Source organism: Xyrauchen texanus, chromosome 24, assembly GCF_025860055.1.
Source record: "Xyrauchen texanus isolate HMW12.3.18 chromosome 24, RBS_HiC_50CHRs, whole genome shotgun sequence".
NCBI lineage: Eukaryota > Metazoa > Chordata > Actinopteri > Cypriniformes > Catostomidae > Xyrauchen > Xyrauchen texanus.
The window spans coordinates 38,396,864-38,412,406 of record NC_068299.1 but is presented as its reverse complement, the minus strand read 5'-3'; the positions used below and the strand labels follow the sequence as shown (position 1 = coordinate 38,412,406).

Below are 15,543 nucleotides of genomic sequence, written 5' to 3'. Positions count from 1 at the left end.
TATTTACTGTACTAAAGCATAAAATTATCATATGTTATCAGAGATTTAGGAAACATGCTAAGTTGAAATACTGGCTTCTCCTAAAACAATGCTACAGCCAATATATTCTACTTTGAAATATCAATTTCGGGCCGAAATTTGTGTGTTAGCCTGTGTGATCCCGCCCACTGCCAATTCCCAATAGTATTTCGACAGCCCGGGTTGCCAGATTTGAGACAAGTTACCGGGAAAACACTGCACGCTGCAGCCATGGAAGCCAGCAATACATCTAGCTAACAGCAACTAAGTTTCCATCCAAGGACTTTTTGCAAAAAGGTTTTAGCGTATCAAAATAAAGCTGATGGAAATGCACATTATCGCTAAAATGTCACAAATGTCGACATAATATTTTTCCGTTTAACTCAATCGCATAAACTGGTCATTAAAAGTTGCTGGAGAAATATGCGGGACATTATGCAGTTGTTATGGCGATGCTTTTGATTAGATGATTGTTCAAAATATTGAATATCAGGAATATATCATATGTAAACCCTGATATTACACTGCATAATTAGTTTTTTTTTATATCTCTGCACACTGATTGATGGTCCTTATACTCAGACAGAAAGTTTCCGCCACTACTTGGTGCAGGCTTCCAGCTTGAACAGGCCCATGACGATCCGCTGCCAACCTGCGATAGGTGCAACATCAGGACCAATATTACAGTCCTATCAGAAGGGCAACTGCTCCCTTTTGATTGCAATTCCTCCTCTTCTGATTGCTTTTATTTGTGAAATTAAAATGATAGTAAACTGGATAATTTTAATGAATTGTCTCAATACTCTCCCCATTTCACCAAAACTTCAGAGGAAATAAATTAGGGATATCTGAGAGGCGAATCAGCGTTAAACACACATTTCTGAATGGAAACGGCTTCAAGGCATATTTATTTTGTGCTAAACCAAATCTTATGCGACAAAGTGTTTTTAGGCATGACATCATCACGCACACCCTTTTCATCGATAAAAGGCCATTTGAATGGAAACGGGCAGAAGGCGGTGTTTACATTTGTCGATAACAAAATACTGCGAAAGGTGGATGGAAACTAGGCTATTGACAGAGTTATAACAAATCCACATGAGCTGGTTTATAATATACAAACAATAAAAACATGGCAAATGTGTACATTAGCTGATCAAATTACAGTGTAAGGCTCATCGCTTTCCATAGTCAGTTTGCTCGTTCCTGTTGCCTGACCTCAACCTGGCAACACGCGAGTATGGGAAGCAGGGGGCAGGGGAGACAACTCTCTCCAATATTTTAAATTTGGACTGCAGTACCCATTGTAAACACTTGATGTCAATGTTACATATTGCTCCTTTAAAACATTTTGTTTAGAGAGATAAAATGTGCACTTTTTCATTTGAAAAAAAAGAAAAAATTATATATATATATATATATATATATATATATATATATATATATATATATATATATATATAATAATAATAAAAAATGTGCTCAAAATTATTGAAGTGAAATTAAAATGATTGTTGAAATTATCGTGATGTCATGATAAAAGAAATCTAAGTAATACGATTTCATCTATAAAATGTTGAATAGCCAGTATATTAAGTGCAAGGTGTACATTTTAGCAGCATGTGTGTTCCAAGCATCACATTCTTCTTGTTAGAGTTAGAGGAAAATTACAGAGAGCCACCAGGTTTGTGTACATTTTTGGTGCATTGATGTATTTCTGAAACTGTTTGACATTTAGATTAAACGTAATGGAATATTTAGCATACAGGTAAATCTGTATTATCTGTCTGGCCATAATTCATATTCCAAACCTCTGAGTCTACATACCCTGTCTGTTGCCTTCCAGACAATCTCTGTGTCTGTATCGGTTCTGACTCTGAGCTGCATCGCTCAGGACCGCTGGTACGCTATCTGCCACCCCCTGAAGTTCAAGAGCACTGCCAAAAGAGCCCGCAAGAGTATCGTTCTGATCTGGCTGGTTTCCTGCGTGATCATGATTCCCCAAGCCATAGTGATGGAGTGCAGCAGTCTGCTGCCGGAGCTCACAAACAAAACCAGCCTCTTCACTGTGTGTGATGAACACTGGGCAGGTGAGACATCTGTCTGCAGCATCAGTTGGGCTAAACAGTGAGTGTATCAACTGCACCCAACAGACAGTATAGTAACTCTGTGTGGCTGAAACAGTTTTCTCTCACACCAAGTCAGGTCGAGGTTTATTTTTTGAAAGCTTTCCTTGCATTCACATAGAGTAAAGAGAAGCAATTGCAGAATTAAACGTTGTTTCTGTTGCTGTACAGAAGAAGAAAATAGAGATATCACTGATTCAAGCTAAGAGTTGAGCTATTGAGTTAAAAGTTAATGTTAACAATTAAGCTGTTAACTATTCACTAATGTTGGGGGTCGATTACAAAAATAAATGATTAGTAGATTCTGAGGAATTGGGAATCTAGAATGGAGTCATCTCCGCTCAGGGGAATCAAATCTGCTCAGGGAATCAAATCTGCTCAGGGGAATCAAATCTGCTCAGGGAAGTGACTTGTTTAAACCGCGTTCATTTCCTTGATTTCTAAACAACTACACATTCCAAAGGCCTTAACAGCACTAATTCAAAATACAGCTTTTGCCAGAAACCCGTTAAGTAAAAAAAAAAACCTTAGTGACAATAGCTTTACATTTACAATCATAACTTTGTTTTACAAAGTTTCACTCAGCGAGTATTGATGCTGACTACCACCCATGGAGTCACGAGTCCTGGGCATGCTGAGTGACTCCTGCCAGGTCTCCTAAGCAACTGAATATGCCCACATGGGGGAACCTACTCGTGGTCACTACAATGTGTGGTTCTTGAGTTGTGCGTGGATACAACGGAGAATTGCGTGGGCTTCCACACGCAACAAGCCAAGTGATTAGATGTGCGGATTGATGGTCTCAGATGCGGAGGCAACTGAGATTTGTCCTATGCTACCCAGATTGAGGCGAGTCACTACGCCACCATGAGGAATTAGAGTGCATTGAGAATTGGGAATTCCAAATTGGGGGAAAAAAAAAACACCTGTGGCAGAGGAGGATCAAGTAACAGTGAATTAAATCTAGCCTACGTTAATAAATGGGTTAAAGTTTCAATGACAAACTGACTGCACTCATAAAGCAGGTCTGACGCTTCTCTGTTATTTTACATACATTTTACATTAACATAATTTTTCTAAAATCTAGTTGAATTATTTTTAAGTAAGTGCTAAATTAATATTCTGGGTTCAGTACAAGTTAAGCTGACTCGAAAGCATTTCTGGCATAATGTTGTTAACCACAAAAATGTATTTAGACATGTCCCTCCTTTTCTTTAAAAACAGCAAAAATGTGGGTTAAAATTGAGGCACTTACAATGAAAGTAAATGGGGACAATCTATAAACATCAAAACTGACTGTCAACACTGGCTGTTTTAAAAAAATACACCTACAAGATGTAAACAATATACATTTTAACAACTTTACAGCTCTAATAACACACACGTTTTAACAGAATAATTAATGTGTGCTTTTATAAAATTAGAAGCTTCACATGTCTGCCTTCAAACCCTCCAAAAATTAAGTGCCATTTTAAGTGCCTCACTGTAACCTATTTTCTTTTTATTTAAGCTTTTTCTGTAGATATATTTGTGCCTCAAATTCTGTTGATTGAGCTTAACCTGTATTGAACCCAGAATATTTATTTTTAGAAAAATCGTCTAGGTTACGGATGTAACGTCTAGGTTATGTATGTAACCTCCGTTCCCCGATGGAGGGATCGAGACGTTGTGTCAGAGAAGCGACACTAGGGGTCTCTCTTGAGCGCCGATATTCACCTCTGAAATATGAAAAAAGGCCAATGAGAGTTGGCAACCAGTATTTGCATGTCCCGCCCCCGGACATACGGGTATTTAAGCGGCGCAAATACGGGAGTTCATTCAGGATTTTTCTGAGGAGCCGGAAATGGTCTGGCCACAACAGTGGCTCGGCTCAGCGACGTGGCAGGGGAGACACAACGTCTCGTTCCCTCCATCGGGGAATGGAGGTTACATACGTAACCTAGACGTTCCCCTTCTGTCGCTCTCTCCATGTTGTGTCAGAGAAGCGACACTAGGGGTCAACTTATAAAACTGCCACGCGCTGAGCCGTGTACGTGAACCGCTGATACAGGAGCAAGCAGGTATTCTTACGTGCAGGACGACCAACTGTATCAGGCCGCACGTACCCTTCCCCAATGCCCCATTTAAGCCATCAGGTTTCCTTATCGTTACCCTGGAGGGGGGAACAAGGTGCTGGCCTGGCCGGGCCTCTTTTCTCTCTATGTTTCTCGCATAGAGCAACTTACACGCCGGGGCCCTTACACGCATTGAGGGAAGGGGGTCTTAGCCCTTATTCAGGGCAGAGAAGACCCTGCGGAGGCCACGCCTACCCGAGAGGGGAGGCAAGTTTAAGTGGCAAAACCATCAGAGGCCTGACTTAGGGCCTATGTCGAAAAGTCGGTGCGGTGGTGGATCCAGCCTATACAGGGGGGAACATACAGCACGGCAACCGAGGCAGCCGTGGCTGCCTAAGGGAAGCAACGGAGTCCACTCGCCAGAGGGGACAGAACCGTGGCATTACACACAGGGGGAGTCCGAAGGAGGCCTTACCTGTGGAGCACCTATACCAGTGCAGGGTAGCTTGCAGTACCCGCAGTGGCTTGGGTCGGCGAGTTCCTCTGCTGAACTGCGACCCACGAGGGCTAGGGAGGAATCAACCAGTGTCCCAAACCTGAGATCTCCTGGGAATGAAGGCGCACTGTTTCCCCTGGTTAGGGGGAAGGGCACTAGATGCAAGCGATTCACCTGGTCAGATCGTGGGCGTGCCACCGAGTTCTACGGGCTCGGTACCTGAGAGAACACGGGACGATACTGACTCAACTCGGAGATTGTAGAATCTCGCAGAAGTGTTAGGTGTTGCCCAGCCCGCTGCTCTACAAATGTCTGCTAGGGCAGTGCCCCTAGCCAGTGCCCATGAGGACGCAACACTCCTGGTGGAGTGGGCTCGGACCCGCAAAGGGGGGGCACGGCCTGTGTGTGATAAGCCAGGGAAATGGCGTCGACAACCCAGTGGGCGAGTCTCTGCTTGGAGATCAAAAGGAGATCATTCCCTTTCTGCTGTCCCCCAAAGCAGAGCGAAGAGCTGCTCAGAGCGTCTAGTGCTCTGTGTGCGGTCCAGGTAGATACGTAAGGCACGTACTGGACACAGCAGTGAAAGGGCTGGATCTGCCTCCTCCCGGGGCAGCGCTTGCAGGTTCACTACCTGATACCTGAAGGGTGTGGTAGGAACCTTGGGCACATAGCCCGGTCGCGGTCTTAGGATCACGAAAGTGTCTGCCGGACCGAACTCCAGGCAAGCGTCGCTAACAGAGAAAGCCTGCAGGTCCCCGACCCTCTTGATGGAAGCGAGCGCGATCAGCAGGGCGGTCTTGAGATAGAGGGCCCTGAGTCCAACTGAGTCAAGCAGCTCGAAGGGGGGTCTCTGGAGTCCCGTAAGGACGACCGAGAGATCCCAGGAGGGGAACAGGTTAGGCCGGGAGGAAGCTATCCTCCGGGCACCTTTTAGGAACCTGATGATTAAGTCGTGCTTACCAAGAGACTTGCCGTCTACCGTGTTGTGGTGGGCCGCGATAGCGGCAACATACACCTTGAGGGTGGAGGGGGACAGCCTCCTCTCCAGCCTCTCCTGAAGAAACACGAGCACTGACCTAACTGTGCACTTCTGCGGGTCTTCGGCTCGGGAAGAACACCAGTCCACGAACAGACGCCACTTTAGGGCGTAAAGATGCCTGGTAGAGGGGGCTCTGGCTTGATTGATTACATCTACGACGGCAGATGGTAGACCGGCTAAATCTTCCGCATCCCGTCCAGGGGCCAGACGTGGAGGTTCCAGAGGTCTGGGTGCGGGTGCCAGAGCGTGCCCCGTCCCTGAGAAAGAAAGTCCTTCCTCAGGGGAATTCGCCAGGGAGGGGCTGTCGTGAGGAGGGTGAGGTCCGAAAACCAAGTCCGGGTAGGCCAGTAGGGGGCTACCAGAATGACTTAATCCTCGTCCTCCCTGACCTTGCATAGCACCTGTGCAAGAAGGCTCACTGGGGGAAATGCGTACTTGCGCAGCCCCGTGGGCCAGCTGTGTGCCAGCGCATCTGCCACGAGGGGAGCCTCTGTCCGGGCATACCAGAGCGGGCAGTGGGAGGTTTCTTGGGAGGCAAACAGGTCTACCTGGGTCTTGCCGAACCGGTCCCAAATCAGCTGGACCGACTGGGGGTGGAGTCTCCACTCTCCGCCGGGCAAGCTTTGTCTTGACAGCACGTCCACCATCACATTGAGGTTGCCGGGGATGTGAGTGTCGCGCAGTGACTCCAGTCGCTGCTGACTCCATAGGAGGAGACGACGGGCAAGCTGTGACATGTGGAGGGAGCGTACTCCGCCTTGGCGGTTTATGTAGGCTCTGGGTGCGTTGTCTCAGGAGCGCCTGGGAGCCTTCCGGGTCCTCGAGGGTGTCCGTGAGACAGGGGGCGTGCGCTTCCCGCGGTTTGCTCGACGCTGGGGCTGAGAGCTGGGCCCCGGTTGAGGCAGAGCAGGAGCTTGTCTTCTGGCCGCGGGAGGACGCCCTCGGCGAGCAGACGGGGCATGGGCCGTGGCGGCAGGCTTGCGGCGAGGCATGATGTGAGAGATGGCCTCCGTCTGCTTCTTTACCGTGGAGAACTGCTGGGCAAAGTCCTCGACGGTGTCGCCGAAGAGGCCGAACTGGGAGACAGGGGCGTTGAGGAAGCGAGTCTTGTCGGCTTCACGCATCTTGACCATATTCAGCCACAGTTGACGTTCCTGGACCACTAACGTGGCCATCGCCTGCCCGAGCGCTTGCGCTGTGCCCTTCGTCGCTCTCAGGGTGTCGGGATCAGGGCCACCCCCGTGCATGTTGCGATGTGCCTTGGCTTGGTGGACCTGCAGGAGAGCCATGGCATGCAGGGCAGAAGCGGCGCATCCGAGGTTGCTCTACAGGTCCGGGAAGGGAGTACGGGGCGACCTCGCCAGGTGGTAGGGGTACCGGGGCATAGATGGATCGCAACCGCCCTATCCACCTGGGGAATCGCCGCATACCCGTGGCGCGCTCCGCCGTCGAGGGTGGCGAGGGCGGACGAGCCTGTGGCGGTGTGACGAGTGGAGAGGGGTGCTCTCCACGAAGACGTCAGCTCGTCATGCACTTCCGGGAAAACGGAACCGGGGCGAGGCTGTGAGCGGCGCGCAGACCCCAGGAACCAGTCATCCAGCCGTGATGGCTGTGGGGAGGATGGAGGGTTCCAATCCAAGCCCACGCTGTTGGCTGCCCGGGAAAGCATGTCGGACATCTGTGTGTCAGCCTCAGCCTGGGCGTGCAAGCCCGAAGGCGGCAGCCCAGGGGAGTCCTCTACATCAGATGCCGCGCCCTCCGATGCCGCGGCGAGCTCATCGGCTTCCATCGCAAGTGGGTCGGCTGACTGGCTGTGAGGCGAGTCGCCGGCACCTCGAGCATGGACGGGAATCAACGAGCGTGCTGGGGTGCGGGTGGTCCGAGGGGGCGTACCCGGCGGAGCTGCTCCCGCTGCCATCCCCAAATCGCCTCCATTGCCAGCCGCATCGTCCTCAATCCCGTGGGAAGAATGAGCAACACGGGGGGCGGCTGGAGTGGCTTGCTCACGGTTGTAAGCAAGCCGCGACCGCAACGTTGCCATGGTCATGTTCTCACAGTGAGAACATGTACCATCCACAAACGCAGCCTCGGTGTGATCAATACCCAGACACACGAGACAACGCATGTGGCCGTCTGAAGCGGATTGCACTCTACCGCATCCAGGAACAACACAGGGGCGGAAGGGCATCTTTATAAAGACGCGTCCTTAAAAGGACGTTCAACGCCGCTGTGTTTTGCTCTTTTAGTGAAATTTACTCTTTTAATAAAAGTCACTCTTTTGTGAAAAAAACTCGTGAGAGCTTTTTAATTCTGCACTGTCGATGCACCCAGGGGCAGGAATGCACAGCTGTGCAAACAGGAGAAAGCCGTTGTTGTGCGCCGTGGAATCCAACAGTTATGCAGCGGAGGGATGACAGGAACTCGGTGTGTAGTATGCAGCAGTTGCAGACACGACCATCGGCTCCGAAGAAATTTTCTGAATAAACTCCCGTATTTGCGCTGCTTAAATACCCGTATGTCCGGGGGCGGGACATTCAAATACTGGTTGCCAACTCTCATTGGCCTTTTTTCATAGTTCAGAGGTGAATATCGGCGCTCAAGAGAGACCCCTAGTGTCGCTTCTCTGACACAACGTGGAGAGAGCGACAGAAGAGGAACCTCCGTTCCCTGATGGAGGGAACGAGACGTTGTGTCGAAGAAGCGACAATAGGGGGTCTCTCTTGAGCGCCGAATATACCTCTGATCTATGAAAAAAGGCCAATGAGAAGTTGGCGGACAGATTTTGCATGTTCCGCCCCCGGACATACGGGTATAAAGGCGGGGAAATGCTTCTGTTTCATTCAGGATTTTTCTGAGGAGCCGGAAATTGTCCGGCCACAACGACATCTGCTCAGCGACATGGCCGGGAGGACACAACGTCTCCTTGGGAAAAGGGGGAAAAGACCCTGCGGAAACCACACCCGCACAGAGAGGGGGAGGTAAATGTGGTGAAATACACCACATGGGCTTTTAGGTCACATGTGGGAAGTGGCGCGGTGCGTGCCCCAACCCGATCTGGAGGCGTCGGTCGAGACCAGGATGCATCGGGACACCTGCTGCAGGGGCACTCCTGCCGGTAAAAAGCAGAGGTCTGTCCAGGGTTTGAATGTTTGGCGGTAGGCTGGGGTGATTGTTACCCGATGCGTGTTGTGGCGCCATGCTCGTCTCGGGACTCGAGTCTGAAGCCAGTGCTGAAGCGGTCTCATATGCATCAACCCCAGCGACACGACCACCTCGGAAGATGACATATGCCCAGGAGCCTCTGGAAAATTTTAAAAGGGACTGTTGTGCCTGGCCTGAAGGTGGTGAGGCAGTCCAGCACTGACTGTGCACGCTCATTGGAGAGACGTGCTAACATTGAGACTGAGTCTAACTCCATGTCGAGAAAAGAGATACTCTGAACCGGGGTGAGTTTGCTCTTTTCTCGGTTGACCTGAAGCCCCAAACGGCTGAGGTGCCTGAGCACCTGGTCTCTGTGAGTGCATAGTAACTCATCAGCAAGTAACTCCACACCATCAACAAACAATGCAATGGTGCTTTCACCAAATGAGTCTCCGGTTATTACCATAATTAGTGTGGGTTTCTGTGAAGGCTGTTAATTTAAAAAATAAAAAAGTGGTTAAACATTTTAATGACTACATTTTACCTTTTCAAACAAACTGCACAATATCTGTGACATACTGTTTACTGATAACTTGATGGTGCATAAATTGTCCTAACCAGGCACGATGCGAAAGGATTTTAGTGACACATCATTTGTCTGTTCACACTGAACGCAACTGATAAACACAACAACGATGCGTGATTTATCACAAATCAAAACTTGTCTGAACAGTGTGATTTGCTCTGTCTGCACGCTCTTGTAATAACAACACACTGCACAAAGTGAAGAAATACCTTTATTAATGCCTTATGCGATGATCTGCAGTTCAGAAGGCATTCCATTTTACGGATATCTTTGTGGAACTTCTGGTATATGTCATAAAATATCAATACTTCTTAACTCCCACAGTCATCCAACATCATGTTTCATCATGTTTGATGTTTAATATAATTTATTTTTTTCAGCACTGGTCCCAAATGCTGTTAGAATTCTACTGGCCACATCAATATTATATTTTCTTTTGATTTCTGATCAAATCTGTTTTTAACAAAAATTCCCTTAAAAGATTAATAGATGACTTTGGATATGAGATCATATAAGAAACAGCATTACATATATTGTTATATTTAATTAAAACTTTTCATTATCTTACTATTGCTGGTGAGAGAGTGTCTCTTTCTTTTTGAAGATGTCTCACTCTCTTGCTGTTCTCTTCAATTTGTCCTGGAGCATTGCTATGTTAGGTTTCTTCTTCTCGCATTCTATCCTCATCTTTTTAATGTAAAGACTTTGGCTAAATTCATCCTCTGCAGTATTCATCTGAGAAATGCAAAAAAGTAATACTGGTTTGACCAATTCATCACAATTTCAATCACAGTTGATACTAATTTATGCATGACGTTTAAACACAACTGTTACATTGTTTCCCCAGTCGAATATGTCTTAGTAAACAGGCAAGACCCAATGTGTGCTTGCGGCACAGTGCACAATTAAATAAACATTCCATTCTTAAACGATTATTTCACCTTTTTCATTACTGGCCGGTTGAACTGTGATGCACCTCACTGATCTCTGTCTGCATCATCTCGGTCTAATGATGGACTACACTCTTGAAATGGAACACATAGACAATCATTTAATTGCCAACAAATCCCTTCATCAGCCAACTTACAAAGACAATTGCATCTATGTGAACTTCTGCAGTTAACCCAGGATGAACTTCAAATATATTAGTCATTAATCTTACAGTTCATACAAAATCTTTGTTTAAACACTGACCCTTAACACTTACTTAGTTTACTCATTTTAAACCATGACTTGCATCGCGACCTACATTACAATGCTTGCATTAAACTCCGGGATTCCTCCAATGTGCAAGCGCATATACACGAACCTGAGGGACAGTCGATATTTTACATTGGTGTGTATAAATGAGTATAGTTTATAGTGATTCTCCCAGTGTACTCCCAGAAATGTTGAATTCTCTCAGCAATGTTAATTTATTGGGCTCCATTCTATGATGTTTGTTATTCCAGTCTGTCCCACTGCACCACTCATCAAACCCCAATAAGAATGGTGCTTATGTTTTTACATGGTCACGTTCTCTCTGAGAAACATAGGTGGGTTAAACCACATTCTCTAAATTCCTTAAACGGTGTAAGGAAACCGGCGTTCTAGTTTACATGACGTTTCAGAGTGGAATATTTAATCTTTTTTGGTCTTTCACTTTTACACTCTTCTTCTTGTGTTTTTGTTGATTCATATTCTTCAAGCATTGCACCCCCTACTGGGCACGGAGAAGAATTTCAAGCAAAAAAGGACTTAAAAATTGATCTGTTTCTCACCCACAGCTTTCATATCACTTCTAAAAATATGGTTTAAAACACCAGAGTCAAATGAATGATTTTTATCATGCCTGTATGTGCTTTTTGGAATGTGGAACACATTCACTTGCACTGTATGGACCTAAAGAGCTGAAATATTCTCAAATCACTATGATTCTTAAATCCTAATTTGTGTTCTGTAGAAGAAAGAAAGTCTGGGATGACACAAGGTTGAGTAAATGATGAGAATTTTCATTTTTTCATTTCATCCCTTTAATGTATTATCTGCAGACCTTTAAATGATGGGCAACACTTTTGTTTAGGTTTTTTTGCAGCCAGCAACACACATTTGCAGTCATCCTATGTTGACATGTCCCTATAAAAGTCAAGACATATACAGTGTAAAGAAAGCAATAAAGTTTTAAAACCAGCAAAACTTTGAAGGTTTAAAAATGTATATCTCCTAAACAGTCATTATTAGTATTATCTTTACAGTAGGCAGGAGAGAACTAAATAAAATGGAAGACTGGTTGTGACAGGGCGGAGGGCGGGGCCGGGTTGTGTTTCTACATACCTGGTCCCTTATCAGGCTAATCAAGCCTCCGAGAGGGATAAAGGTCGACTGCGGAGGATTGTGCTGGAGAGAGAGATAGTTTACGTACATGTCTGTCATGTGTGTGTGTGTGTTTGTCTTTGAAATTAAACTATTATTTATGTTGGAAAAGTTTTTTTTTTTAATCTCTCTCTCTCTCACACACGGCCGCTCCACGTGGCTTTTTCCCTCTTGTTTCAATTTTAGTGTTTTTTAGGGGGTACTACACTGTTACAGAAAGTACTCCCCCTATTTAATTATTTCTGTTTCCCTCCCCTTGTCCCCTCCCTCGTCCAGGTAGACTGGGATGACCTGCCGGCAGATGGGGCAAAAAGGCACGCCCCTTGAACTTACCTATTTTAGTTGAGGTAAATAGATTCTAGTGTACTTCACTCAGATTTGCCATTTAAATATTATTGCTTCTACTTAATATTTTAGTTAAATTTACTCAAATTTAAATCATACAATAATACAGCTCAAATAAAGAAGATTGTAACCGATTCTTGGTCAATTATTAAATAAACGTATTTCTCCAGTAAAATGCATACTGTATACATGTACTTCAGTTGCACATGCAAAAGGTGAACTGAAATAGTTAACAGGGTCCAACTTGACCAAAGGGACACAGATGACCCTACTAAAAAAGAGATTAAACCTCTATGAATTCTTAATAACAACTATTAATTGCCCCCATCATTTCTCTTTGATCAAGGAAGCATAATTAAATAATTTATGCACAGGGAATTATGGGTATTCTCCATAGCCTCAATGTTGTACTCAATTGCTTGCATTATTAACGCTTAAAAATCACTTAAAAACTTAGGAACTTTAAAAGATTTTTTATTTTTATGTGATTATCATATGCCTCGATTCTGATTCACAGTCTCCACAGTTTTAAATTAAATTACTGTGTAATTTAACAATTTCTTTTACAAAAGTATCAGATAAATATGCTTTATAATGCCGTTCTTCATTCCAGCTCATTTAAGAATATTATCAGTTTAGTTTTTGAGAATATTTGACCAAAAACTGTGCAGCCTGTGGTAATCTCCCATTCATTCCTATTGGAAGTTCTGCAAAGCTTGTCAGAGCGAGCAGCAGTAGCCGAGGGGGAAAGTGCTTAGTAAAGGGTCAATTATGAAGCACAAAACAATTCATGAAACAGCAAAAATTTAAAGGGTAACATCTAAAAATATCAACCCATTGTTTTGATGTTTCAGAAAAATACCCTTGTCCTAAGAGCACATTTCAACCTTTCAAAAAAAAATCTATTTTTTGAGACATGGATAAAACAAGCCTTTATTTGTACTATTAACTGCATCTCTTCTGTGAGCACTTCACCTTTTTACTAAAACAAAATACCAAAAAAAGCAGTTTAAAATTTGACTGCGATAAACTTCCAAACTGCATAAATCACCCTCCAAACAGCACTTTGAAGGGAGAACAATTATAACAGTCATGCTGTAAGATCGCTTCAAACAGTATTTCCAGTGAAAATGACTTAAAAAGTGAGTTCTGAATTACCCTTATTTTTTAGCCCCACAGCTTTTAGCGTATCAAAGCTCTCACAGTGGATCGCAAAGTCTTCGAAGGGAATACGGCATAGGGATGATCACATCTGAATGGAATGCACCCTTTGTGTTGCAGCATAGCTCATATTATTGCCGCCTCCTCATGTTTGCTTTCCTCATTTGTAAGCCACTTTAGATAAAAGCATCTGCTAAATTAATAAATGTAAATGCACATTGTAGTTAACTTGTTACAGAAATATAGCCCTTTTGACAACTGTGCTGAATATCACAACTGTGTAAAACAGGTGTAGTGCGCAATTAAATTTGATGAGTGCAAACATACCAGGGTATATTCTTAAAATGCACATATTTTTAGATAGTCAATTCATTTTTTATTTGTATAGCATTTTTCGCAACGCACATTGTTTCAAAGCAGCTTTACAGAAAATCATGCTTTAACAGAAAATGAACCTGTAATATCTATAAAGTCTTTGATCTATAGAGTCATCATTGTGTAGTTTGAGTAATTATGACTGTAAATTATGTATAAATATAAATAATTAAATAATAATTGTATTTAGAGCCCCAGTGAGCAAGCCGAAGGCGACTGTGGCAAGAAACAAAAAACTCCATAAGATGTTGGTTAGCGGAGAGAAGAATAACCTTGGGAGAAACCAGACTCACTGTGGGGGGGTCTTCTACCCGTGGGTATGAGGCGGGGTCGGTTAGCACTGGGGGCGATTTGGGGACTTCATTGGGAGCTTCTCCTCCGGGAAATCCCCCATGGACCTCCCATTCCCCAGCTTGTTTGCCCCAGCGAGTTCTGCGATGTGACTACCGGCTCGTCTCTGGGCGAGTTCAGTGGATGAGCTTTCGATTACAGCATTAGAGAGTGGGTTGGTTCTGTCTGTCGCCATGCGCAGCTGACGGCCTTGCTTGCCCAGGTAGCTGCAAGCATTCAGATGGAGAGGAAACCTCCGCTCCCCCCTTAACCCTCGTGGCACGTTGATTGGTCCCGGGGCGATAGTGGCGGGTACCTTTTACTGCACGGACACGGTTCACGGGCTCATCCTCTCTCACTACCCTCGACAGTGGTTTTGCCAGGGTGCACCACGTTTGGCCTAACTTGGTCGAACCAGGTTGGCCTATTCGGCGGCACCAAGGGCCGTTGTACATTCTGAGAAAAGAGCGGTTGTCTCATTTCCTGGGCCTCACAGTCGGTGTCCCCGGCTGTCATTATCACAGCCACCGGGCACCGTTGCTCTCTCTGGCAGGTGTTTGCGCCTCGGAGGTGGACCTACCACCCCTGCGCGCCCAGCTATGGCTAAAATCCGCCCCTGATATTATGGTCTCCACAGGCTACGAGAATGAAAATCTTCCTCCCCCATCCCAGGCTATTCCGGGAGCAGTCACAAGGAGCCAGGTAAGTGCTTTAATGTCTCTAGACTCAGCACAGCCACAAGTGGCACCTCAGGCTCTGCCCAGCCCAAGGCTCCGCCCGCTGGTATGTCTGACGCGATTTTTCCCCCTCGCGTGGAGCTTGAGAGCATGGCTTGCGCTCCCCAGCCACCAGTGATGGCAAATCAGGACTGTCCAACTTGGCTACGTGATTCAGTTCGCTAGGTGCCCGCCCAGGGTTCAGTATGGTGAGAGGCGAGAACGCCGTTGCTTTGTGTGGGGAGATCGCCTCCATCCTACAGAAGGACACGATAGAGCCTGTCCCTCCAGTTGAGATGAAGAAGGGGTTTTACAGCCCTACTTCATCGTACCTAAAAAAAATAAAAAATTAAAAAAGGTGGCGGGTTGTGGCCAATCTTGGACCTGCGAGTCTGAGTCAGGCTTTGCACATACTCCCGTCCAAGGTGCTGATGCAAAAACGCATGTTAGGGAGCGTACGGCATCAAAGTTTGTTCGCAGCAGTAGACCTGAAGGATGCATACTTCCATACCAGTATGAGGTCCTCCCCCCTTGGTTTGTCCCTGTAACCTCACGCCTTCACGAAATTTGCAGAGGCAGCCCTTGCCCCATTAAGGGAAGTGGGCATCCGCATTCTCAACTATCTCGACAACTGGCTACTTCTAGCTCACTCTCTGGACACATTGTTTGCGCACAGCCGGCTGGGGCTTCAGGTCAACTGGGAAAAGAGCAAGCTCTCCCCGGATCAGAGCATCTCTTTTCTCAGTATGGAGTTAGACTCAGTCTCAATGACAACGCGCCTCACCAACGAGCACACGCAGTCAG

The 15,543-nt window shown here is 46.0% G+C and overlaps 1 protein-coding gene across 1 annotated transcript in view; it reads left to right on the top strand.

Moving 5' to 3' along the window:
• hcrtr2 (hypocretin (orexin) receptor 2) overlaps positions 1 to 15,543 on the top strand; it is an 86,802-nt gene that overhangs the window by 54,069 nt on the left and 17,190 nt on the right. Inside the window, exon 3 of the mRNA XM_052089694.1 lies at positions 1,865 to 2,108. Coding sequence (XP_051945654.1) covers positions 1,865 to 2,108 — 244 coding nt within the window. The remainder of the gene's footprint in view (positions 1 to 1,864; positions 2,109 to 15,543) is intronic.